Below are 24,207 nucleotides of genomic sequence, written 5' to 3'. Positions count from 1 at the left end.
AATGAGAAATGTGTAGCACAGATCCAATATGGCCAGTAGAAAGTCTTTCTTCTCTGTCTATCACATAATTGATGATCATGATATAATTTGTTTTTTTTTGGTTTACTTTATTAGCAGGTTAATATATTCAATTATTTACTTTGCCAGATAACGTACGTAATTTAATATTGTAGCGCAGGCACCATTCCAACTTGGCGCACAAGTGCCTGCGTTGGCGCAAGGCAGCTTTATTATCGCCAGCACTAGGGGAAACACAGGGGTGCACTGTATTTGTGTAAATATGGCACATCCCTGCACTTTAAAAATGTCAGAGCACGTTGTTACCAATTTTGCTCCAACATTGTGCTGTAAATATCTCCCCATATGTAAATATCACACAGCGGAGGATCCACAAAGCTGACAGATCTCAGATGAGATGTGATGGCAGCCATTTTAGGACTCGGACTCAGTCCTCTGTCCTGTAGCAAAGAAAAAAAAAAACGTATAGTGGGGCAGGGTAGGGATATCTTATACGCTGGGTCTGCTGGAGGATTCAGAGGGACACTCCGGACAAAAACAACAATTTTTGTTATTAGTTCTGCGGATCCTGGCACAATAAAAAAAATAAATAATATGACGGACCCCGCCTTTCTATTTATAACTCCATGGGGTTGGCCAGGGTTTGGGGAGGACGGCGTATTGTATTTTTATGGGGAGGGGGTTTGCAGTTCGGGACATCATTCCCCAGGGCCGGTATTTTATAAAAGGGGTGGGGAAAGCCTCAATAAGGCTCTGGGACCCTATCCCCAGAGCCGGAACTTTAGATATAGGGAGGTGCACATGGTACTCTCCCCAAGCCTCAAACAGGCCTTTGGAAACCCCATTCCCCAGGGCCGGTATTTTAATAATGAGGAGGGGGTGCATGGCCCCCCTCCCTGAGCTCTGGTATTGCCACAGGGCCATATCAGATAGATAGATAGATAGATAGATAGATAGATAGATAGATAGATAGATAGATAGATAGATAGATAGATAGATAGATAGATAGATAGATTGATAGATAGATAGATAGATAGATAGATAGATAGATAGATAGATAGATAGATGTAGCCACTGGGTAGGTATAGTTAGGATCGTGTTTCTATCGGAAATGCATATTTTGTTTTGCTATTGGCACCGTTTGACGAATCTCCATGAAACCTTTTTTAAAGTACTCTCTTTTTGCCTAGTTTGCGAGTGAAAAGGTTTAGGGTTATCCACAAGGTGGGGTCTGAGATAAAAGGGATGTCTCAAAACACGTTTTCCCCATTCATTTTCACATAGGAACTTTAGAAACAGTTACAGCCTAAACAACTGAATGGAATTACACCACATTTGGCAGAAAGCTAGATGTGGGCCCAGAAAGAGTGTTTTTTGTGTGAATTCAATCAGTAGTTTTTGAGCAATTACTGCTAAAAATACTTTGCATATCTAAGGACACAGAGGCTCCCGGAGATGACGCTCTAACTGAGATCTGATTGGCTACCACCACTTCAACCAGGAAGTGGTGGCAGTCATCTTAGGACTCGGGATATGGGCAGGTAAACAGATCTAACTGTTGCTCCCGCCCGCAGGGAGAGCATTTTTAGCTGCTCCCTGCGGGTGGGAGCAATGCCGGCTCCCGTTGGATGCGGGGAGCCAGCTGACGCCCCTTGAGCCTTGAGTCTCCTCCTGCAGCCCCCAACAGAAATGTGGTGAGTGCTGTGGGTGGGCACCATGGCACCCACCCATGGTTGGCTGTGTCCCTTCAATATGATGCTGGGCCCCAGACAATGGGGTCAACAGGGCCAAAAGCGGCCAGGAGAGAGGGGGTCCGTGGCTCCTTCCCCTAAAATTGTTCTGGGCCCTGAGGAATGGGGTACCTGGGTCCCAAATCGGCCTGGGGAAGGATAACCACATGCCCCCTCCAATTAGTTTTAATTAGGGGCCATGCATGGTGTAGGATTGGCTACCTTTAGGGGATTGGCCACAGGGCCTGGCCACTTTAAGAACATGTTACAATTCAGAGCAAGTATTCCAGCCTCCCCTGTCGCAGATCAGCCGTCGCAGAAACAGTCGCTTGGTGAGCACAACTTACATTCTGCAGCTTCCTGCGCAGCCAGGGTGTAATTGTTTAAGTTTCGTAAAATAAATGAATTCAGAAGTGCAATACGGGCGGATGAAATAACAAACAAACTAGAAACAAATGCACTTGAAACAAGTTCTTGCCACGTTTCATCATTATTACAAATACATGAAAAATTATGTTAGACCCAAAACGTCACCTCTGACCTTTGCGCGAATGATAGCGCCTTACAAGTGATGGGAAATCAAACTGTATCAACAATAAGGTTCATTTAAGCAATCAACAGTTCCTATCCAATAGATGGTGTTTATAAATTAATATATATATGAACATACCTTCTATTGCTTTTTCCAACTATTTTTCCCTGTTCTTATAGTCCATCAACACATTTCTCACTGAGGTATACCCATGGGGATCTATTAAATAATGACACAGTCTCAGGTGACGACCCCGGGCTGGTGGTAGTGGGGGTGGGAGGGGGAGAGGGATTCCCATATCTTGTGTCACAGATGACCGTGGGCTGCTGTATGTGTATGTGGTTGGGGGGCGGGGGAGGACGAATTTCACAAAGTCACAGGTGACCAGATCTTGTCTCACAGGTGACCCAGAGGTGGTGGTGGTGGTGGTGGCGACACTGAACTGATCCTCTCCCTCACCAATGACTCTATCACTGCCAAAGCCAACCTCCACGAAAGAATGAAGGCCGTCACCGACTGGATGAAGATCAGCCGTCTGAAGCTGAACTCAGACAAGACGGAGGTCCTCATCCTCGGCTCCAACCCTTCAGCCTGGGACGACTCCTGGTGGCCGACGGCACTGGGGGAAGCCCGACACCCACCGACCACGCACGCAACCTGGGAATCATCCTCGACTCAACGCTCTCAATGACCAAGCAAGTCAACGCCGTCTCCTCCTCCTGCTTCAACACCCTCCGCATGCTCCGCAAGATCTACAGATGGATCCCAACCAGTGCTTAATTTGTGCCGGTGCTTAGCGCCGGCACTTACTTCTCAGGGCCGGGTCTACACGCGTCTGCAACCCTTTATGACTGCACAACACATCACATTTTACCTGATGTTAGCTTACTAACTTGGCGCAGAGTGCTGTTCTATCTTCTCGGTCTCCCGAGTCACAGTGAGTGCTTCGTTGTGACTTGTGAGCTGGCCGGAGACTGCATTTAGCAAAGATTAATGCATAATTTCAGTCTGCGCATTGATCATCATCATAAATGTGATCATTGTGATGGCGGCCCTTGCTTTACTCAGTGTTGCCGGCGGTGGGCGGGAGTGAGACACTTATTGGGCTGGGCCTAGGCTAGATTTGGTTGTGCGCACTGCGCGCAGATTTTTTTTCCAATTGCCACGCCCCCGGCGCACACCCGTACCCCACGAGTCATCAGCCCGACCACTTTGAGGGCAGGCAGTGCAGCAGTAGCACCAGGCGGAAAGGCAGTGTTCGGCAGCCCTGGCCGACCACGAGCGTAACCGTAAGTAGTACGCACGCCTCAAAGCAGACATCATGCCATGCATTGCATGCCCATTCCCAAACTGAACGCATGCTACTTTTTTTTTTTGTTTAAGTGTGGTGGCGTGTTGGGCACCGCCACCGCTATAGCTCCTGCTCCATCTCCATCAACAAGAGATTCGATGACGCACTGTGCGTGGCCTGCCCCGGCCCATGGTAGAATGTACACGTAAACGAAATACATTTATTTATATCAGAATAGGGCCGGCCGGGCTTAAGTTAAGTTGACGTATCACGATATACGGCCGTCGGTCCGCCGGGTTTAAAGTTAAATGCCCTGCCCGGCCCCTGCCTTGTTTGAACTTGTGTCCTCCTCCCGGCCTCAATGCTTAGCGGTGGCACCTATTTTACTGGCTTAAAAGTGGCTAAATAATGCCATGAAAAGCAGGATGTTATGTAGGGCAGGCAGCGCGTCGTGACGAGCCATCAATAATTCCCAAAATTCAGATGGGAAAGTCTACATAGTTAATCTCTTAAGCATGGAGGTAATGTCATACTCAAGAGAACATCCTGAGAGAACAGAGATGGGAAATTGAAAGTTTCAAAAGCCATTTCTACCTCCCTTAAAACACGAAGGAATGTCTGACTCTTACCAGAGAGATGTCACATTTGATTATGTTTCTGGATACCGATTGGATTACAGTATAGACTTTCATTCCTGCTAGGCACAGGGTGGAGTAAATTATGCTGCTTCTTGTGGGGTATTTATTACACGTTGGTTGCACCGAGAAAAAGCAGCCAGAATGATGCTTTCACATGGAAAATTCTAGATTATACGCTATATACATATGGGTTGATGAGGTTACTTTTTTGAAGGATTTTTATGTTGCACCCAGTGAAGGGATCTTCAATTATGGCACGAAAAAGGCAAATGTACTTTCTCAAAGAGAACATATGGGGAGATTGTGGATGATGTGACCTGACCTCTGAGAGTGTTGAACTTAGTTAAAAGACTGGGAACATAAGGACCTGTAACAGTTAATCAAAGTGTCAAAAAGAGTCACTCACAGTGGGCACTTTATCCTCTTAAAATCTTATTCTTTTATCATTATGTGGAGTAATTTGAATTACAATTTGAATTACAATATATTGCCACATATGGAGCACATCTTCCAAATAGCCACTGTTTTTCAAAAAACGTACTGTTCTTGACAGTATTTCCTGGTTCACACAGAATGACAAGTGAAAAATTAGCCGAACGTTAAAATGCAATTTTTTTAAGATTACGATTGACAGCGCTGTACCTCTAGAACAGCGAGACACTCTTTCACTTTTGATCTTCATAACCCCTCATAGTACCCCTAGGACCTATTATAATCTTGGGCATAGTGACAGTCTGGATGTATACCTGCTGAAATGTCCTGCTTGTTTACCCTGAAAAGAAAGGCATTGGAACTTTCCTGGTCACAGGGAATTGTATGAAAAATATGGATTGCAGCTCTGTGTTGTAAAACCTAATGGTTCTGGTGCAGAGCCCATGGTTTCATTTTCATTCCAAGGCACATTTGCCTTCTCTAAATGTAGGTTGCTTTGCCCTGGGCCAAACCTGCAGGCCTACCTAGCTATATAGTGTAATAAATAAGGCAGTGCCCGGACGCCCGGCCCACCACGAGTATAAATAACTAAGTAATACTAAGCAGGTCATTCCATGCCCAGAGCCAAACCAACACGCCTTTTTTTTTGTTTGAGCGTGGTGGCGTTTAATCTAATTTAATCGGCACATAAAGCACTGGAATTGTCCCTTTTCAATGCATTTGTGATTTTAGCTAATTTATTGTAAAATTTGTGCTTTAAATGCACTTTTGATTTAATCTTTTTTAAAATGTTCACAGGGCAGGGGAACCTTCTACCAAAACCTTACTATGAGGAAGGCGCTCTTGCTAAAATTCATCTGACTTTTCACAGAGCCAGTTGAGGATGTGGGTGGAGCCAGAGAAAAGTAGGTGTGGCCTCCGACAAACATTTGAGCACCTGCACTTCATATTTTACAAATTAAGCACTGATCCCAACAGATACAAGAAAGACAGTCACCCAGGCCCTCGTCAGCGGCAGACTCGACTACGGAAACGCCCTCTACGCGGGAGCCCCGACCAAGCTCCTCAAACGACTACAACGCATCCAAAACGGCTCGGCGCGACTGATCCTCGACGTACCACGATACGGCCACATCACCCCCCACTTGAGAAACCTGTACTGGCTCCCCGTCAACAAGAGGATATCCTTCAAGCTCCTCATCCACGCACACAAAGCACTCCACAAGACTGGCCCGGCCTACCTCAACAGACGGCTCTCCTTCTACATCCCCAACCACCAGCTCCGCTCCGCTGACCTCGCACTCGCCACCGTCCCGCGCATCTGAAGAACAACCACCGGCAGGAGATCCTTCTCCCACCTCGCCGCCAAGACATGGAACACCCTCCCACTGAGCCTAGGACAGACCCAAGACCCGCTGACCTTCAGGAGAACACTCAAGACCTGGCTGTGCGATCAGTAGCAGCCCCCCCAGCGCCTTGAGACCCTCCCGGGTATGTAGTGCGCTTAACAAATGACTGATTGATTGATTGATTGATTGAGGTTCACAGGTCTTGTCTTACAGGTGACCCTGAGCCGGTGGGGGGGCGGGCCTGGTTCACACATCTTGTGTCACAGGTTGACCCTGGCCCCCATGCCCGCTAGTTCCGGTTCCCAGATTGAATCAAAGATCTTTCAAAAGGCTTTGGAAGAGATGAATGTGCCCCCCCCCCTCTCCCCGGCCGCCCGCCCCCACCTGTCCTGTCGCCACAGGTTATTTTCTGGTTGGAGCCTCTATAGTGAAGACGCAGCCTGAGGGGAGTGTTTGCTACAAACCATAGGACACCCTACAACTCTGTGGCACAGTGGGGGGTTGGGGGTTCATCAGACAGCAGGCAGTTTCCCGAAGTTTCTGTATACAAAGATTCACCTATGGAACGGGGACCCAAGCCCCTCCCCTCCCCGTCTTTATAGGTCATGTGAGTGAAAGGAGCTCCCCCTGGGGGCCCTGGTAGTGCCCACGCGGCGCTGTGGCTCTGAATACATTCACTAGGGGCGGGCTTTCCTTCAGCTTGCCTTTCAGGTGTGCACGAACAGTGAATACGTGTAACAGGTGTGTTTGCTCCCACGAGGGGGCTGGACATATTCATCGTGGGGGATGGATTTACGAAGGTCCTACAACCTTGCAATTTGACACAGTTACAAGGTTTACCGCCTAATGAAACCAGCTAAAGGCAGAACATCTTGAAACTATTTTTTGTGGAAGAGTTAGTTAACAATCTTCTTTATGAAAGAAACTATTGCCACAACAATCACAACATGTATACTTTGGCAGGAGTTATTCCCCTGCAAATGCTAAACTTATATGATTTTTCCTTTGCAATCTCCAACAACAGGAACAGGAAGCATGCAACCAGGCTTCCTCCCCTAAGCCAATCACAACGCTGCAATGCAGCTTTGTGATTGGTCTGAGCGCCATGACGTGGCGCTCACCCTGGGCTGGAGGGATGGGCATGTTCTCCACGAAGGCTGTAATGCAGCCTGCATGGAGAACAGGGAAGTGCGCATGACTGGTTTGGGCGGCCCAAGAGGGCCGACCAAACAGTCATTGTGCACTTGAGTGGACAAACCACTCCTCTCCTGCCCTGCACCGTGAGCAGAGCAGCCCCGCCCACCCACCCGCCCACCCACCCGCAAAGCAGCAGGACACATCCCGAAACATAAAATGAGTTATTATCATTTTATGTTTCTCTTCTTCACACTACTTAAAAGCAGTGGGGCGACGCTACTCCGCCCTAGCAGAGGAGCCGCCCCTGGATGGTTAGCAGACATTCGCTGCGATTTGGTTAGTGACTGGGCAAATAGCAAAGAATCTTCACTACTTGGTCGCTAAGTAAATATCAGAAAGTATGTTCTGTCTGACTGACAGCCCTGCAAACAGCAAACAAACTTCACTATTTACACCGCTGCTGGATAAACAACCGACATAATGCACCATTACTCTAGCAGCGACTCCAACAGGCCCTCTGCACCAGGCAGATCTACGCAGACAAGGAGTGAAGACTCGTGGCTCTACTTCCTGATACAAGTTAGGGCTACAACTGTCTGAAGGCGATTTGTATCTGATCTGCACTTACTGATGGGTGTACAAGGCCCCAGGAGTTCTGAATCGATCCGGCAGACATGTAAGGAATATCGCTCCATAACCCCAGAGACCAAGAGAAAGGTACCTTAGAGGCCAGCTATGAAGCTCCGACTCCACAGGGGCCCAGATCATCTACGTTTACCTGAAGAGGTGGCTAATGCTGCGACGATCAGACCCTTTCCAAGACCGGGAACAGCTGCGGACTCTTGAGATCGATATCTGAGTTCTGACTCACAGAGTCGCAGGAATGCACCGGGACAGATATAGGGGTACCAAATTGCTCCATGTTATGGGGGCGCATTTGTTGTGCCCTGAGGTTTCATTTAACAGATTGTTGCATCTGGAAGTTGTGATTCTGGTTCAGATCAATTAAACAAATCGGACTAACACACCTGGAAAAAATGATTTGTAAAGAAAGGCCTGAATATCGGTGGCGGCCTGTCCTTAAGAGCAGAGGGGCCTACCGCCTACCTTTTGTCCAAACATGAGGAGTCTCTGTCAGGCTGAGCAAAGGCCAGCCTGACATACACTCTTCATGTTCGGGTCAGGCAGCCAGGCGCTCTTCATGTTCAGGCCAGCCTGACATACACTCTTCATGTTCAGGGTCAGGCAGCCAGGCGCTCTTCATGTTCAGGCCAGCCTGACATACACTCTTCATGTTCAGGTCAGGCAGCCAGGCGCTCTTCATGTTCAGGCCAGCCTGACATACACTCTTCATGTTCAGGTCAGGCAGCCAGGCGCTGTGCTTGCACTAAATGGGCCATCGCCTGGCTGCCTGACTGGAACTTTTCCGGCCTGAAGATGTCACAGCCCTGTTGCCGTGACCTTCTCAGCTCGGCAAAGCACCTGGTGGTCATTTTCCTCATGATAAAGGAGAGTCACATTGATAGCTTCGGACCTGGCCGCTTGACTTTTGAGCACTGAAGTGCCCAGGGAAGCTCCTTGTGAATTATTAACCACTTTCTGTCCTCTCTCACAGCGCTGGTGCACAATTGGCTTCCATGCACCAATGCACACACCCTTGCACCATGGTGCGAGGGTGTCTGCGTTGAGATCAGGGGCCTCATTTACACACTTTTGATGCAATACAGCGCGGCAGGCCTCCTTGCGTCGCTGCTGTGTGTCAAAATAAAAGGGCAGGAAAGCGCCGCGTCTACAAGATATGGTGCATCCTGCCCGTCTCTCCGGCACCGGCGCAGACATCGTTGCGTCATGGTGCGAGGGCGCCTGCGTTGAGATCAGGGGCCTCATTTACACACTTCTGATGCAATACAGCGCGGCAGGCCTCCTTGCGTTGCTGCTGTGTGTCAAAAGAAAAGGGCAGGAACGCGCCGCGTCTACAAGATATGGTGCATCCTGCCCTCCTCTCCGGCACCGGCGCAGACACCGTTGCGTCATGGTGCGGGGGCGCCTGCGTTGCAGGGAGGATTGGTTTTGGCGAGGAAGGGACACCTTCCTGCACAAAAACAATCATTGATGGCGTTTTCATCTTTAAAAAAAAAAAATGTTTTATTAACCTTTTTATTGAAAATGATACATACATGGCTCACATTCGTGTGCAAGAGACAGTCATCGATTTCTAAAGGACCAGCTGACAACATTTGCTACATATAGTCACAGCGAAACATAACATTGTATGGTCTACCCGTGTTCTGTTCCCATTAGGCCAGGTTGTGGATACAACATCATGTGATACATGATAAGAGCTACCCATTTGTCACATATGTCCCAAGGGGGAGCTGTCCACAAGGAGTGGGGAGTGTGCTGCATAGGTTACACAGATGCGCCCGGGTCACCAGCGTCCGGGTGTGCCAGCAAGTATGCCTGGAGCGGGCCCCATATATCCCGTGGGCGTGAGGCTACCGGGAGTAGTTCCGCATATAAGCATGTCTGATCCTGCCATAAAATCATGTCTCCTAGCCAGTCCTTGAATTTAGGTGCTCTCCCTCGACCCCACCGACAGGCCACTCGTCGCTTTGCCAGCATGAGACCAAAGGACACAAGTTTGCGGTGTTTTGCCGGAATCTGTTCAGTATAGCCAAGTAGCGCAACCAGAGGGGATCTCGCAATCTGTATAGAAACCATGCAATCTAATGCAGTAAAGGCCATAGTCCAGTATTCGTACACCCCTGGACACGACCAAGCTGGGTGGAGAAAGTCAGCAGATTCCGCTCTGCATCTATCTCACCTGTTCGTGTCTCGTAACCCAAATTTGTATAACTCTAGTGGAGTGTAATAACTACGCTGAAGACATTTATAGTGAGCTATGCGTGGGCGGCTATTTGAGGAGACGTGTTCAGTTTGTTTGCAGCAAAATTCCCATTGCTTGTCAGTAAGAGGTTGTTCAAGTTCGGCTGACCATTTTTCCCGGGCATAGCACATGGAAGTGGGACGTGGTTCTCAAGGTCTAAGTGTTGAGAGTATTACACCTTCTAGCGGGGTGGGATGTGCGAGCCAATGTTCAGTTGCTACGTGAGGTGTGTAGCGGGGGGGTTGAACCAAAAATGAGCGAAATGTGCCTGAGTGCACTGGTAGTGCAGTTCGAAATTGGGAATGTCAAATGCCCGCTGTGCGTATGGACGCACTAGTGTGTCTCATTTTATCCGGGGTTGTTTGCCAACCCATACCAGCCTGATCAGCTCGGCACGGAGCCTAGCGAAAAAATAAAATGTCTCCCCGGGTCACATGGGATATTTAGGAATAAATATAAAAATTTAGGTAAAATTACCATTTTTATTAGGGAGATGCGGCTCGCCATGGTCAATGGAAGTGCATTCCAACGGGTCACACATCCGGTAACGTGGTCCATTGTACGGCCATAATTCAGTCGCATCAGCTCCTCCTGCTCTGCCGTAACCATGATCCCCAAGTATCGCACCTCGTCAGCGCACCATGCTATGGGATAAGCTATATCAAAGGGTGTAGCAGCTGTAGTCAGTGGGAAAACCTGGGATTTAGCCCAATTTATATGTATCCTGATATGCCACCGCACCTAACAAACTCCCTAAGTCGTGGGTTCAGGTTGTGTCGTGGGTCCTTCACATAGAGAGTGACGTCGTCTGCGTATAATGCTATGAGAACGGGGCGTATGAAACATCGTAGCCCTTTCTCAGCATGGTGTTGTCTGATTTTGGCAGCTAGTGGCTCCATTGCGAGGGCAAAGAGTAAAGGGGATAGTAGGCACCCCTGGCGAGTGCCCCTCGAAAGTGCGATCGGAGGCGAGAACAACCCGTTTATTTGGACCGTGGCTGTTGGTGCTGTGTATAAGAGTCTGATATATGTCATGAATCCATTGGGGAGCCCCATGTTTTGGAGTATAGTGAAAAGATATCCTCATTCTACCGAATCAAAGGCCTTCGTGGCGTCCAGAAAGACCGCCACTATTGCCAGTTTGGGGTCTACAATTTGGAGTATGGAAAACAATGTCCGCAAATTGTGAGCGGTGGCCCTACCAGGAATGAAGTCGGCCTGGTCTGGCAAGACCAGCTTCTTCATAAGGAGCTTGAGCCGGTTTGCGATTAACTTAGCAAGAATCTTGGCGTTGGTGTTTATTAGAGAGAGGGGGTGATACGACTTGCATCGATCTGCTGGTTTACCTGGTTTTAATAGTGAGATTATAAGCGCCTCTCTCATCGACTCGGGTAGGAGCTGAAGTTCTTGTGCGTCCGAGAATACCTCTTTTAAAACTGGAAGGAGCTGGTCAATGTAGGTTTTATAAAACTCTATTGGGATGCCGTCGGGCCCAGGGGCCTTCCCCAACATCATCTGCATGATGGCTTCGCAAAGCTCATCATCCTCAAATGGCGCCTCTAAAAATTCTCTCTGACCGTCCCCCAACCATCCTAACGCTATATCTGCAAGATACTGCGACAGATCCGGAGGGGCATTCTGGCGTGAGGTATATAACTCCTGTAAAAAACTCGGTGTAGGCGTGCAGAATGTCCCGGCTATCCCTATGTCTCGTCCCATCTCCCCCCCACTACCTCCAACACATAATTGGAGAAACGGATTGGTCTTATCTCCGACGCCAGCGCTTTCCCCGGTCTTTCCCCCTCACCATATCCCCGAGCCGTGATATATTTGCCCTTAAACCTGGCCTTCCACTCTGCTGTATCTGTATATTCAGAAATTTTCTCTCGCAGGAGAGCCCTTTGGGCGCCCGATGCCTCCGTCCACATGTTGTGTTCCAATGCCTTAATGTCTGTTTCTAAGGTGCGTAGTGTGCGCCGTAGATCACGGAGCACCCCGAAGCTTTTAGACATGCATATGCCCCGCATTGTTACTTTAAAAGCTTCAAATACTGTATTGTAACCGAGCCCTTGTTTCTGGCAAAGAAATCAGCTATCTCTTCGCCTACCTCTGCCCGGAACACCGCATCCAACAGCGCCTCCGGCACTAGTCTCCAACATCGTGGAGTCGTAATTAAGCTGGGTGGCACTATTGTCAGACACACAGGCGCATGATCGGAGTACGTTCGAGCCAGGTGCTCGACCGAGTTTATCCATGGGCTGACCCCTCTAGAGCAGACCCAATAATCTAGCCATGACCAGGTGTGATGACCAGCCCTGTAGTAAGTGCCCTCTCTGGCAGATGGGTGGGCATATCTCCAAGCGTCTATAAATCCTTGGTCTAAAAATAGTTGAGAGAGGGTATCTTGTGTGTTATTATAGTACTGCGGGAGGGGGCTGGATCTTTTGAGTGCGGGACGCAGAGCAACATGGAAATCCCCTCCCCATATGATGTGAGTGGACCCCACCTTGATTATCTGTCCCCATAAAGTGGTGAAGAAGTCTGGGGTATCTGTGTTTGGCCCATAGCAAGAGGCAAAGGTAACTGACTGGGTTCCTAGTGTTCCCCAGAGCAGGCAGCTGCGTCCCGAGGGATCACTGTGAGTGCCACCAAGTATGAAGGGTGTGCTTTTTTTAATAAGTATGAGTGTACCCCGTGAATATGTAGAGTAAGAAGAGAACACCCTCACGGAGGCCCACCTGCTGCTGAAACACGGTTTGCGGCGGGGGTCTACATGTGTTTCTTGTAACATCGCTATCTGTATATTATGTCTGTCCAGATACGGCAGTATGCGGCGTCATTTGCGGGGGTCTCTCAGCCCTCTCACATTCCAGGTGAGTAGTGTGATTCGCGCAGGTTCAGTATGTGTCGACAGTACTAACTGTGTGTTTTAAAACAGTAGGTAGTGATTTATGGCAACGCATGTGACCTTGGGTATTCTCAGTACGACTGGTCCGCAAAAATCGGGCATGACGAACAGACTTTGTCTCTTGGTAAGAATTTGCAAATCTTAAAATCCCTGTCCCTTCCCCTCCCTCCCCAACGTTTCCCCCATAATTCGCCATTAGGGTGAGTGACAACATCCCAACCTGCACCCTCCCATAACAGCACCCCACTCGTGCCTGTACAAAAGTGCACTCCCAGCCTCCCAAACAATAACACTGCACTATGTAGGGCCAAATGATGACACCGTGATAGTAAAAGTCACTCTAATAAGAGAGTAAGGTGGAGATAGAACAGGAATGGGGATCTCCCATACAGGGGGGCGCTAGTGAGCTACAACAACCCTTCCCATGGTCCCACTCCGCTGCCTTGAAATTCCCGCCGTTCCCAGTGTAGGGGTGGGGGAGGAGTGGAAAGGGAAGGGGGCTTGGCGACAAGTATTCCAGTATGACCACTACCTAGGTCTAGAGTAGCATAGGGAGTCTGCAAGTTGGAAACACCCTGCTCACAATCATATTAGAACAGGAACCCATATCGCCCATGAGGGCACGTAGCTGTTCACAGTTTTCCTGTACTTGAGTCAATACCGCTGGGCGGAAAGTGCCAGGCAGCTTCAGTGTCCTCTCAGCAGTGGTCAGGGCAGCTGGATCGCAGCTGCCTGGCAGTAACTTTCAGTTTTCCACACACAGAGAGGACCGGCACCCTCCCGGTTCCAGCCAGTTAGGAGAGTGATTCACAATCTGGTTATTCCACTGTCGGAGATGATGATCTGGATACGCGATCCTGCCCCGGCGACCTCCGCTGCGTAGCCTTAAGGAAATCTTCCACTTGTTGCGGAGTGGCGCAGACAATCTGCGTGAAATTCGGAGCCTTGCGGGATACATTAGGGCGTAGTCAATCTGGGCCTTGCGTAGCTTGAGCTTTACAGGTAGAAATTTCCTTCGTGCTTCCTGCACAGCCACCGTGAAGTCCGGGTAAATGGTGTAGTCATTCCCTTCGAAGTGCAGGGTTTTTTGTTCTGAGCTTTCCTGAGGGCCACATCACAATCCCGGTAATTTAACAATGGGCTATTATGGGTCGTGGAGCACTCCCCGGAGGGGGCCGGGGGACCAGGGAGCGTTGCGCTCTTTCCACCACCATGTGCGCCGAGAAGGATTCCGCTCCAAATGTGGTAATCAGCAGCCATTCTAAAAACTCCTCCATACGGCCAGTACTGGTGTTTTCTGGTATTCCAAGAATGCGGATATTATTGTGGCGACTTAAGGCCTCCAAATCTTCATTCTTAGCTGCTATGACTTTTAATATTTTGTCCATTTGCGATACCTGCTTCTGCACCTGGGCTGTGGCATCCTCAGTGTCCGATATCCGCTGTTCCGATTCTTAAATCTGCAAATCATTATTGTCTACTTTTTGCACGAGAAAGTCCAGTCTATTGTTCATAGTGTCTATTTTCCCGGACAGGTCACTAAGACTGTGTTTCATAGCGAAAAGTTGCATTTTTACATCATATTCAGGGGTCGATGAGGGGGTGTGAGATTGGGCCGTGCTGGTAGAACCGGAGTCCGCAGAGGTGGACCTAGTAGACGTTTTTTTATTGTCAAAGGTGAGACAGGGCTGGTGGCTATCAGTTTTCCCCATCGTGCAGGTAGGTGGTTCCGGACTCTCATTCCACCAGCTTTGCCGTCAGGAGCTGTTTTGACTCCGGTTGTCGGTTACGGTCCGCTGTTGGCCCCCCGCCTGTTAATTTTCGTGTCTTGTAGGCCCGTCCAGCGTTCGCCAGGCCCGTGTGTAGCACCTCGAGGGGGGGGTCGGAATTAGCGGCTTCCATATGGTGTGGAGCCGGATTTACAGTAACGTGGGCGCAAGTGGGGGTGCTAGTCCCAAGTTGGTAGTGTCGCGCATCAGGACTGGTCTTATTAGGATCACTGTGCAAATGCACGATGCCTATGCCACATACCATCCGCGAAATGCAGACGAGTCCGCCTTGTCTGGGCCTGCCGGTTTCCCCGCCTCTCCAGTAGTGTGTGCTCCGCACTGCAAATCTCAATTACCATCTGCCAGCTCTCAGCTTGACTCGGTTTGTCTCTGGGGTTCGGGTCCTGTCTCCGCGCATTCACAACGATGCTAAGCTTGTGGGAGACAGAGATCAGCCTCCAGCAGTCCCAATGCATCCTAGGAGGGGACAGTATGGTGTGGTGCGGCGGGAACTTATGCTGAGCCAAATAAAGCATCTGCTCACCTGGGGGGTACACCCCATGCCCCTCTCCCAAGGCCAATGTCATGTGGCAGAGAAATCAGTCTCGCTTGGGGGTCGCGTTATGTGAACCGGGACTCCCCTAATCTCCCGCACTGTCCTCTCACCCGCACCACAGGCCGCTGGGAAAAATGGCGCCGGAGCCCCTGATTCTCTCCTCCGTCCCTCTGTCTCACCCGATCGGTGGCTTACCTCTGCACTTATCGCATAAAGACACAGTGAGTCGCAGATCCGCCTCCCGCTCACCACTGCATTCATCTTGCGTGCCCGAAACAGCCAGCGCAGAGTTCAGGGCCCGGCACCATGTGGGATCGCCGGGGCTCCAGTAGCGTAACGCCAGGGCCGCAGCACCTCAGTCCCCCAGCGTCAGTATCACGTTCCGATTGTGTCGCCACTCTTCGGAGAACCAAGTTTCTTTTCACTGCAGCTGCAGCTCAGTCCAAGCAGTCAGACCCCTTGCTTTTCATGTCAAGTTGCCGTGGTAGTGTAGGATATATGAAGGATCTAGTCTGCGAAACCGCCAGAGCCTCACGGGTGTGCGGCCATCATGGATGTGCACCACCTAGCGCCCCCTGGCGTTTTCATCTTTCTTCACGGATAGAAGGAGGAAAAAACAAGCATTTACATCAGATTCGTAGTAGGATATACCCTGGTAGTGTGTAAAATATTAATCATCTGATACTGCTAGTAAGCATTGGCAAAGCTTCTGTTAGGTGCATGAAAGTCACTGTGTCCGGGTGCAATAAAGAAAACTCACAGAGAAGTGCCAAGATACTGTATGGGTTGCACATCATGGAAAGCTCACGATTTTAGTTTACGTATTTTAGGCCATGACCTTCAATATATAGGTCATGCCCCTTTTAGCGACACCCCACTTTTGTCATCCTACTTAAAGTTTTGGCATAATAGTTCCTCCTTTTAGAATCTGGAGCTGCAGGAGGGCTCACTCTGATATCAGACGACTGTCATGCTGTCGGGTGCTGCTCGGCACTCGGCTCTGCAGATCTGGTTATAGTCCTGTTGAGATCCAGCCTGCTGTGTGTGGGATTTCATTCAGATCGCTAAACGCGCGAGTCTAACTTACGATAAGTGACACTTGAGATCATCAGCAGTAATCACAAAGCCTACAATATTTTTTTGAGCACAAATACCTTTCACATGCAAAGCATTTTAATAAAGGATACTAAGGATGAAGTAAACCCAAAAAAAGAGTCTCATCTTCCGGGAGTTGCAGAAAAGAAGTCCCGGATTCGCCAGGATAGTGGCTGCTATCCAGTGTCCATCGGGAAATTCTTTTTCACACGTAACAGATGCCCTGGCTTTTTAAAGGGAGTGTGTGTTCTAGTGAGATTAGATAACAATTTGTGTAACCAGGACGATACTGTGTATCAACCCTCAAATTCATTTTGTTTTCTATATTGGTGAGTACAGTTAAGTAGGTAAATACAGCGGAACTACATATCCCAAGATGCTAAGCGCAGAAATCAAGCACGACTTACCATACAAAGGCACAGACGTACAAGGCTCTTAACAGTTGTTCAGGCTGGAGAGGGGCGTACGACAACCGCGTGGGAAACTCTCATTCCGCATAAGTGTTAGCACAAAGTTAACCCCAAAACTTCAGGTACTGACCTGCATTATATCCGGATTGGAAACACCGCAAAATTGAGGTCTTTTCAACAAGATGTGATGGAGGCCAAGCGGTAAGCTGATTGGCCAAAGTGGACGTGCAGCGAGGAGACGTGTAGCGTGTGAGGTTCAACGTGTTCATGCACACATTTTGGACGTCACCAGCTTTGTCCAATCACAAAATCCAAACTATTTCTAACCAATAGCGTTGTTTCATTCTTTTACCAGTCAGAGAATGTGCAGTATCAGCACTGATAGCTTCCTGATCCAACTTGTTGTTCCTTAACTACGTAGTTTATGAAGTCGTTCATCCCCGATTTTCAGCGATTGCCCCATCAAAAAAAATGTATTTTTCTGGTGTTATGCATCTCGGATAGGGAGTTTCAATAATCTGAGACAAGATCTCCCAACTTTTCAACAAGAAACGCAGTGTAGCGTCTTGTTACGGAACGGGGGAGGTGTCAGTGGAGTGTATACATAGAAATGTCAGCGCGCTTCTCGGATGGCACATCTACAGGAGATTGCTGGCGGAATGAAAACAAAGGGAAGGGAGTTCAAAAGGAGCGTGGCCTTAGAAGCATAACTAACAATCTTTTCCAAGAGGGACGACCCATGTAAATAAGGGTGTGACTTTTATTACGTAAGCGCCGCTGCTAATTAAACAGATGGCCCCTGTGTGCCGCTGCTAATTAAAAACATATGGCCCCTGCGTGTCACTGCTGGCTCCCGAGAGCAAAACACTCTGGGAGTAAACCTTTCCCAAAAAGCTGGGACATCCACATGCCTTTGGCCAATTGCACGCTAAAGCCAGACGCAAAGGCCAATAGCGTGTGAGCAACACACACACGCACAAGCTTCTACTAAAGCTCACGTGATTCCAAGAGGTCGATTTCCTAAAGCAGCGCATGCGAGTTGCCCTAGGCTTGACCTAACTAGGAGAAATAAAAGCATGTCCCTTCATTGTGCCACTCCTACGCCTCCCCTGGCGCATTTCCCTGTTTACGATTCCTCGTAAATCTGGAAATGCTTCAGATTCCATGGGTGTTGCATGAGAACACCCACAGCATCACCCATTGAATGCTTCTTTCACGCAGTGTTTGCAGGAAAGGGGCACATATTTACAAGGCCATGAAAAGCCCCGTAAAGCGGCTTTGCGTAGCCTCGTAAATATGCTGCAGCACATTGCACCACGTAGCATCAAAAAAGTGCAATTCTGGCAGTGCAAAAGTGCTGCTAGGGCCTCGTAAATGAGGCCCTAGGTTGTTTCCTCAATCATTTCTTAATTTTGTCGCTGCTCCATTTTTAAGCTGCCCTTGTAAATATGGGGCAGCATCAAAATCAATGGGTGTTGCAGTGGAACGGCCACAACACCCATTGTCCTCCCCTTTCACGCTATTACTTCGCGAAAGGGGGCCTTATTTACAATGCAGCGTTAAGCCTTGTAAATAAGGCGAGGCCCCTATCGCCAACACAACATCGAAAAAAGTGACGCTGTGGTGGCGAAGGGGCTTGTAAATATGCCCCACAGTTTTATATCATCAACAAAGAATGGAGGGGCATATTTACAAGCCCCTATGGCCACCACAAAGATGCAGGCAGTGGGTCCTGTGATAGGCGTTCCACTGCAACACCCATTGATTTGAGCTATATTTACAAGCGCAGCATAAATATCAGGCAGCACCAAAATTAAGACCAGGGAAATCCTGGTCTCTTACGCTGGCGCAATGAGGAGAAATGTTTAATTTCTCCTTGTTTTTGCCATTTCCATGTGTGCTGCATTGTGCAGCACACATGGAAACAGCAAAAGGCCATTGATTGTTTATGTGCAGGAAGGTGTCCCTTCCTGCACATAAAGAATATATATTTTTTTTAAATGACGTTTTACAACTTCTATGTGTGCTGCATTGAACAGCACACATAGAAGTTACAAAACTCCATTTCAGCCTGTTTATGTGCAGGAAGGGGTACCTTCTGGCACATAAACAATCATTCCCCTTAATGCAGGCACCTTTGCACTATGATGCAAGGGTTCCTGCGTTGATGCTAGGCAGCTAAATTATCGCCAGCGCAGGGGAAAATGCAGGGCTGCAGTGTATTATTGTAAATACGGTGCAGCCCTGCGTTTCAGGAGTGGCGGAGCGCAGTATTAAATCAAGGGGGCTAATGCCGCGCTCCTCCACTTCCTTGTGAATATGTCCGGTAGTAGTCCTCGTCAGGTGTGAACCCTTTGTGCAAATGCTACCCTCAGTGCATGTAGTGCAACCCCCTGGAAGCCCCCTACACACTCTGCCATCAGCCTCAGCCCACCGAGGTCCCCCTTGATAGCACCTAGAAGCCCTCGTGGAAAACCAGCCCTGGCTCCCGATCAGAAGCCTGTGTAATGAAATCTTTTGTGTGACGCTGGGTGGATGTAGTGTTATGTAGTGTAATGTTACCTCGTGTCCTAACTGCCCTCAGGTTTACTTCTCTACCCGCTCCATACACTACTTTGCGGGACCAGTTACCTCTTAACCGGGCAGTGTCTCTGCATTAACCCCTGCCCGCCCGGATGGGTAACAAAACCTTCCTCATGTAGGCCCTCTTTTTATACAACAGATGTGTGACGTACTGACCTGTCATTGTCGAGTGTCCCCTTTGACCCCTTCTGCGGAAGTGGCATCACAACTGCTTCCACCAATCACTTGTCACGCAGGAAGCGTTGAAGCCATGCTCCAGTTCACAGTCCAGGCAGTTATAAGGGCTGTGGTGGTTCTTCGCACTGCCTTTGCTGTCCGGGTAGTGCCGGGCAGCGCTTTCTTACAGTATCAATAAATCAATCAATCAATCAATCAATCAGGACATTTGTAAAGCACACTACTTACCCGTGAGGGTCTCAAGGCGCTGGGCGGGGGGGAGTTGGAATGCTGCTAATGCTCGAATAGCCAGGTCTTGAGGAGTCTTCTGAAGGTTAGCAGGTCCTGGGTCTGCTGTAGGGGGATGGGGAGGGTGTTTCAGGTCCTGGTGGCGAGGTGGGAGAACGATCTGCTGCCGGCAGTCACTCTTCGGATGCGGGGGACAGTAGCAAGGGCGAGGCCGGCAGAGCGAAGCTGGCGGTTGGGGGTGTAGAAGCTGAGCCGTCTGTTGAGGTACGCTGGTCCGCTGTTGTGGAGTGCCTTGTGCGTGGGTGAGGACCTTGAAGGTGATCCTCTTGTGGAAGTGGAGCCAGTGCAGGTCTCTCAGGTGGGGTGTGATGTGGCTGCGGCGAGGGATGTCGAGGATCAGGCGAGCAGAGGCGTTTTGAATGCGTTGGAGTCATTTCAGGAGTTTGGCCGAGGCACTATAGCCCAGGCAGGTAACAGGGCAGTGGTACCTCACATTCCCATTACTGTCCGGGCAGTTAGTAGGGCAGTGGTTTCTTAAAGTATCATTATAGCCCAGGCAGGTAACAGGGCAGTAGTTCACCAAATTCCCGTTACCGTCCGGACAGTTAATAGGGCAGTGGTTCCCACATTCCTGTTACTGTCCAGACAGTTGGTAGGGGCACCACTTCCTTCATCCCAGGGCAGTTTCTGAGGCTGACACCTGCCCTGTGCTTTCCTTGTAGAACTGGTCCAGAGCGGGAGGATGCTGTTCCTGCCCCTCAATGCCACGGACCTGCACTCCGTGCTCCTGGATGAGGACAGTGGAAGGGTCTACGTGGGTCTGGACGACCACCTGCTGTCCACGAGCCTGGATGACATCACAGGAGACGTCAAGAAGGTGAGGCCAGAAGAGGTGGGGGAGGGTCTGTGATGGGCTTCCGTAGGCCATGGATCTGTGTGACATCACCCTGAGAATGCCTCATCCCGTGTAAACATCCTCCTGGAGTCTGCAACAGGTCACACCGGAAGCCACGGAGGTGACAGCCGACACACCACTAGTCTCTGTTGTGTTTTTCTATCATCCAAGCAGTGTTTATAGAACTTTAGCCACGTCAATTAATGTGGTGTCCTAACGGTAAAGGCCACGTGACATCACTTCCTGGGAAGATTCAGAGATAAAGGTCATATGATGTAACTTCCTGTGATGTCATTAAGCTCAAAGCTCACTTCAACTACTCCTGGCATTTTGATGAATCAATGTCATGGGGAAAGGGGCAGGGCTATCTGGATGGGAAAAAAATTGTACTCCCCCCTGTGAGGAATTGTACAGAATGTACAATTCAGCACAAGGTGTGTAGGAAGCTTTAAAAAAGTGACACTGGATAACAAAGGCAACAATACGCCTGGAAACCTGTGCCTGGTGTGGCATTCCAGGCATACTATTACACCTGTTGGGGGATTGAGAAAAAAGAGTAAAAGTACATCCAAGCGAAGCCACACAACTCCGCCAGTACCGTTACACGTTTAATGTTGAATCGGGCTCCAGACTTTTAATAGTAGAGGCAGAACTACACAAGCCATGATGCACCAGCACTACACAACCCCTGATGCACCAGAGCTCCACACCCCCCGATGCACCAGGGCTACACCCCCCAATGCACCAGCACTACACAACCCCTGATGCACCAGAGCTGCACACCCCCCGATGCACCAGCACTACACAAGCCATGATGCACCAGAGCTGCACACCCCCGATGCACCAGAGCTACACACCCCCCGATGCACCAGCACTAAACAACCCCTGATGCACAAGAGCTGCACACCCCCGATGCACCAGAGCTGCACCCCGATGCACCAGCACTACACAACCCCTAATGCACCAGAGCTGCACACCCCCGATGCACCAGAGCTGCACCCCCAGATGCACCAGCACTACACAATCCTTAATGCAACAGAGCTGCACACCCCCGATGCACCAGAGCTGCACCCCCGATGCACCAGCACTACACAACCCCTGATGCACCAGAGCTGCACACCCCCGATGCACCAGAGCTGCACCCCCGATGCACCAGCACTACACAACCCCTAATGCACCAGAGCTGCACACCCCCGATGCACCAGAGCTGCGCCCCCAGATGCACCAGCACTACACAATCCCTAATGCACCAGAGCTGCACACCCCCGATGCACCAGAGCTGCACCCCCGATGCACCAGCACTACACAACCCCTGATGCACCAGAGCTGCACACCCCCCGATGCACCAGAGCTGCACCCCCGATGCACCAGCACTACACAACCCCTGATGCACCAGAGCTGCACACCCGCCGATGCACCAGAGCTGCACCCCCTGATGCACCAGCACTAAACAACCCCTGGTGCACCAGAGCTGCACACCCCCCGATGCACCAGAGCTGCACCCCCCGATGCACCAGCACTACACAACCCCTGATGCACCAGAGCTGCACACCCCCTGATGCACCAGCACTAGACAACCCCGATGCACCAGAGCTGCACATCCCGATGCACCAGAGCTGCACCCCCGATGCACCAGCACTACACAACCCCTGATGCACCAGAGCGGCACACCCCCCGATGCACCAGGGCTACTCCCCCCGATGCACCAGCACTACACAACCCCTGATGCACCAGAGCTGCACACCCCCGATCCACCAGAGATACACCCCCGATGCACCAGCACTACACAACCCCTGATGCACCAGAGCGGCACACCCCCCGATGCACCAGGGCTACACCCCCGGATGCACCAGCACTACACAACCCCTGATGCACCAGAGCTGCACAACCCCCGATGCACCAGGGCTACACCCCCCGATGCACCAGCACTACACAACCCCTGATGCACCAGAGCTGCACACCCCCCGATGCACCAGCACTACACAAGCCATGTGTTAGAAAGGGTAGACGGACCGGGAGGGTCGGCCGAGGTCAGGGGGAGAGGTCTCCGGGGAGAGCCGTCTCCAGCGATCGTACAGACAAGTGACTCCCCCCCCACAGACAGACACCACACAAGGATAAGATTTAGTGTTCTTTATATGCACTTCTTAAGGTACGATGAAATAGTACAAGGAGGTCTGGACTCAGGGGTCCCCTCGATTTAGGTCTCTTGGGATAGGGAAGGGGAAGCGGGACAGTCTGTTTACCAGTCCGGTAGTTCGGATGAGATGATGGTTAGCCCACAATCCTCGAGCTTGGTGGTGTAGCTGGTACGGGCCGCGGCAGCGCCAGCAGGTCCCGGTAGAGATGGTCGATACACGGTCCGCGGCAGCGCCAGCAGGTCCCAGTGAAGATGGTCGAGGTACGGTCCGCGGCAGCGCCAGCAGGTCCCGGTGAAGATGGTCGTTACAACGGGCCGCGGCAGCGCCAGCAGGTCCCGACGAGGATGGATGTTGCAGAAGGCCGCGGCAGCGCCAGCAGGCAGGACGATAGTTCGCAAGATAGGGCTACGGCAGCGCCAGTAGTCCGTCAAGGCTGAGTTCTCTCGGTGTCTCTCGACTCCAGGATACAACTGCCTTCCTGCTCCGGAGTTGCCCCAGTTATAGGGCAGGCGCTCTTTGATGTCCGGACCCTCGCACTTGGAGGTCGGAGGGCCCGGGATGAAGGTGTCCAGACACCGAGCAGGGGGTGGAGCCAGCGCCTGGGGGAGCTGGAGGCGATCGGCACCTGGCGGGGGAAGAGCTCTTGACACTTCGTCCTCCCATTGACCTGCCAAGTGGTCCGCTCACCTCCCGGGTGGATGGTGGTGCCGGGATGTCGGGGCCGGTCAGGCCCGGGGTTAGGGTCGGGGTGAGGCCACGCGGCCTCGTGGTGCAGGGCCCAAGATGGCGGCTTGAACCGGCCGGGGGAGCCGGTGGGGCTGGGCCCCGTGATGAGTAGAGGTCCGAGGGCAGAAGATCCGTCGGGAGACGGGGTACAGGTGCTTTTCGTGGGTTATGCCTGGTGGGCCGGAGCTCGGGCCCTGTCGTGCGGGGAGGGAGCAAGCCCTTCGTGTGGCCTGTCCAACATGCGTCCCCCCCAGCTGAAGGCGGGGAGAGTCACCCATCTCCTTGGGGACTCTCTTCGTCGAGGCGGAAAAAGCGGGACAGGCCATCCGCGTTGGCGTGGTCTTGGCCTGGTCGGTGCTCCACAGTGAAGTCCATTCCCTGCAGGGAAATGGACCAGCGCAAGAGTTTTGGGTTCTCCCCCCGCATCTGCATCAGCCACTGCAGGGGTCGATGGTCGGTTTGTACCCGGAAGTGGGTACCGAAGAGATAGGGCCGGAGCTTTTTGAGGGCCCACACCACTGCGAAGGCCTCCCTCTCGATGGTGCTCCAGCGCTGTTCTCGGGCCAGGAGACGTCGACTGATGAAGGCCACCGGCTGGTCATGACCTTCGGGGTTTAACTGAGAAAGGACGGCTCCGATGCCGTGGTCGGAGGCGTCGGTCTGTACCACGAATTCCCGACTGTAATCGGGGGCCTGGAGCACAGGG

At 50.9% G+C, this 24,207-nt stretch overlaps 1 protein-coding gene across 1 annotated transcript in view; it reads left to right on the top strand.

Annotated features, from left to right (window-relative positions):
* LOC146797257 (semaphorin-3A-like) overlaps positions 1 to 24,207 on the top strand; it is a 366,005-nt gene that overhangs the window by 129,449 nt on the left and 212,349 nt on the right. The window contains exon 2 of the mRNA XM_085624230.1: positions 20,462 to 20,616. Within this exon, the coding sequence (XP_085480356.1) occupies positions 20,462 to 20,616 (155 nt within the window). The remainder of the gene's footprint in view (positions 1 to 20,461; positions 20,617 to 24,207) is intronic.

Source organism: Triturus cristatus, chromosome 9, assembly GCF_964204655.1.
Source record: "Triturus cristatus chromosome 9, aTriCri1.1, whole genome shotgun sequence".
NCBI classification, from domain to species: Eukaryota; Metazoa; Chordata; class Amphibia; order Caudata; family Salamandridae; genus Triturus; species Triturus cristatus.
The sequence above is the reverse complement of the archived record's forward strand: the minus strand, read 5'-3'. Positions and strand labels throughout refer to the sequence as shown.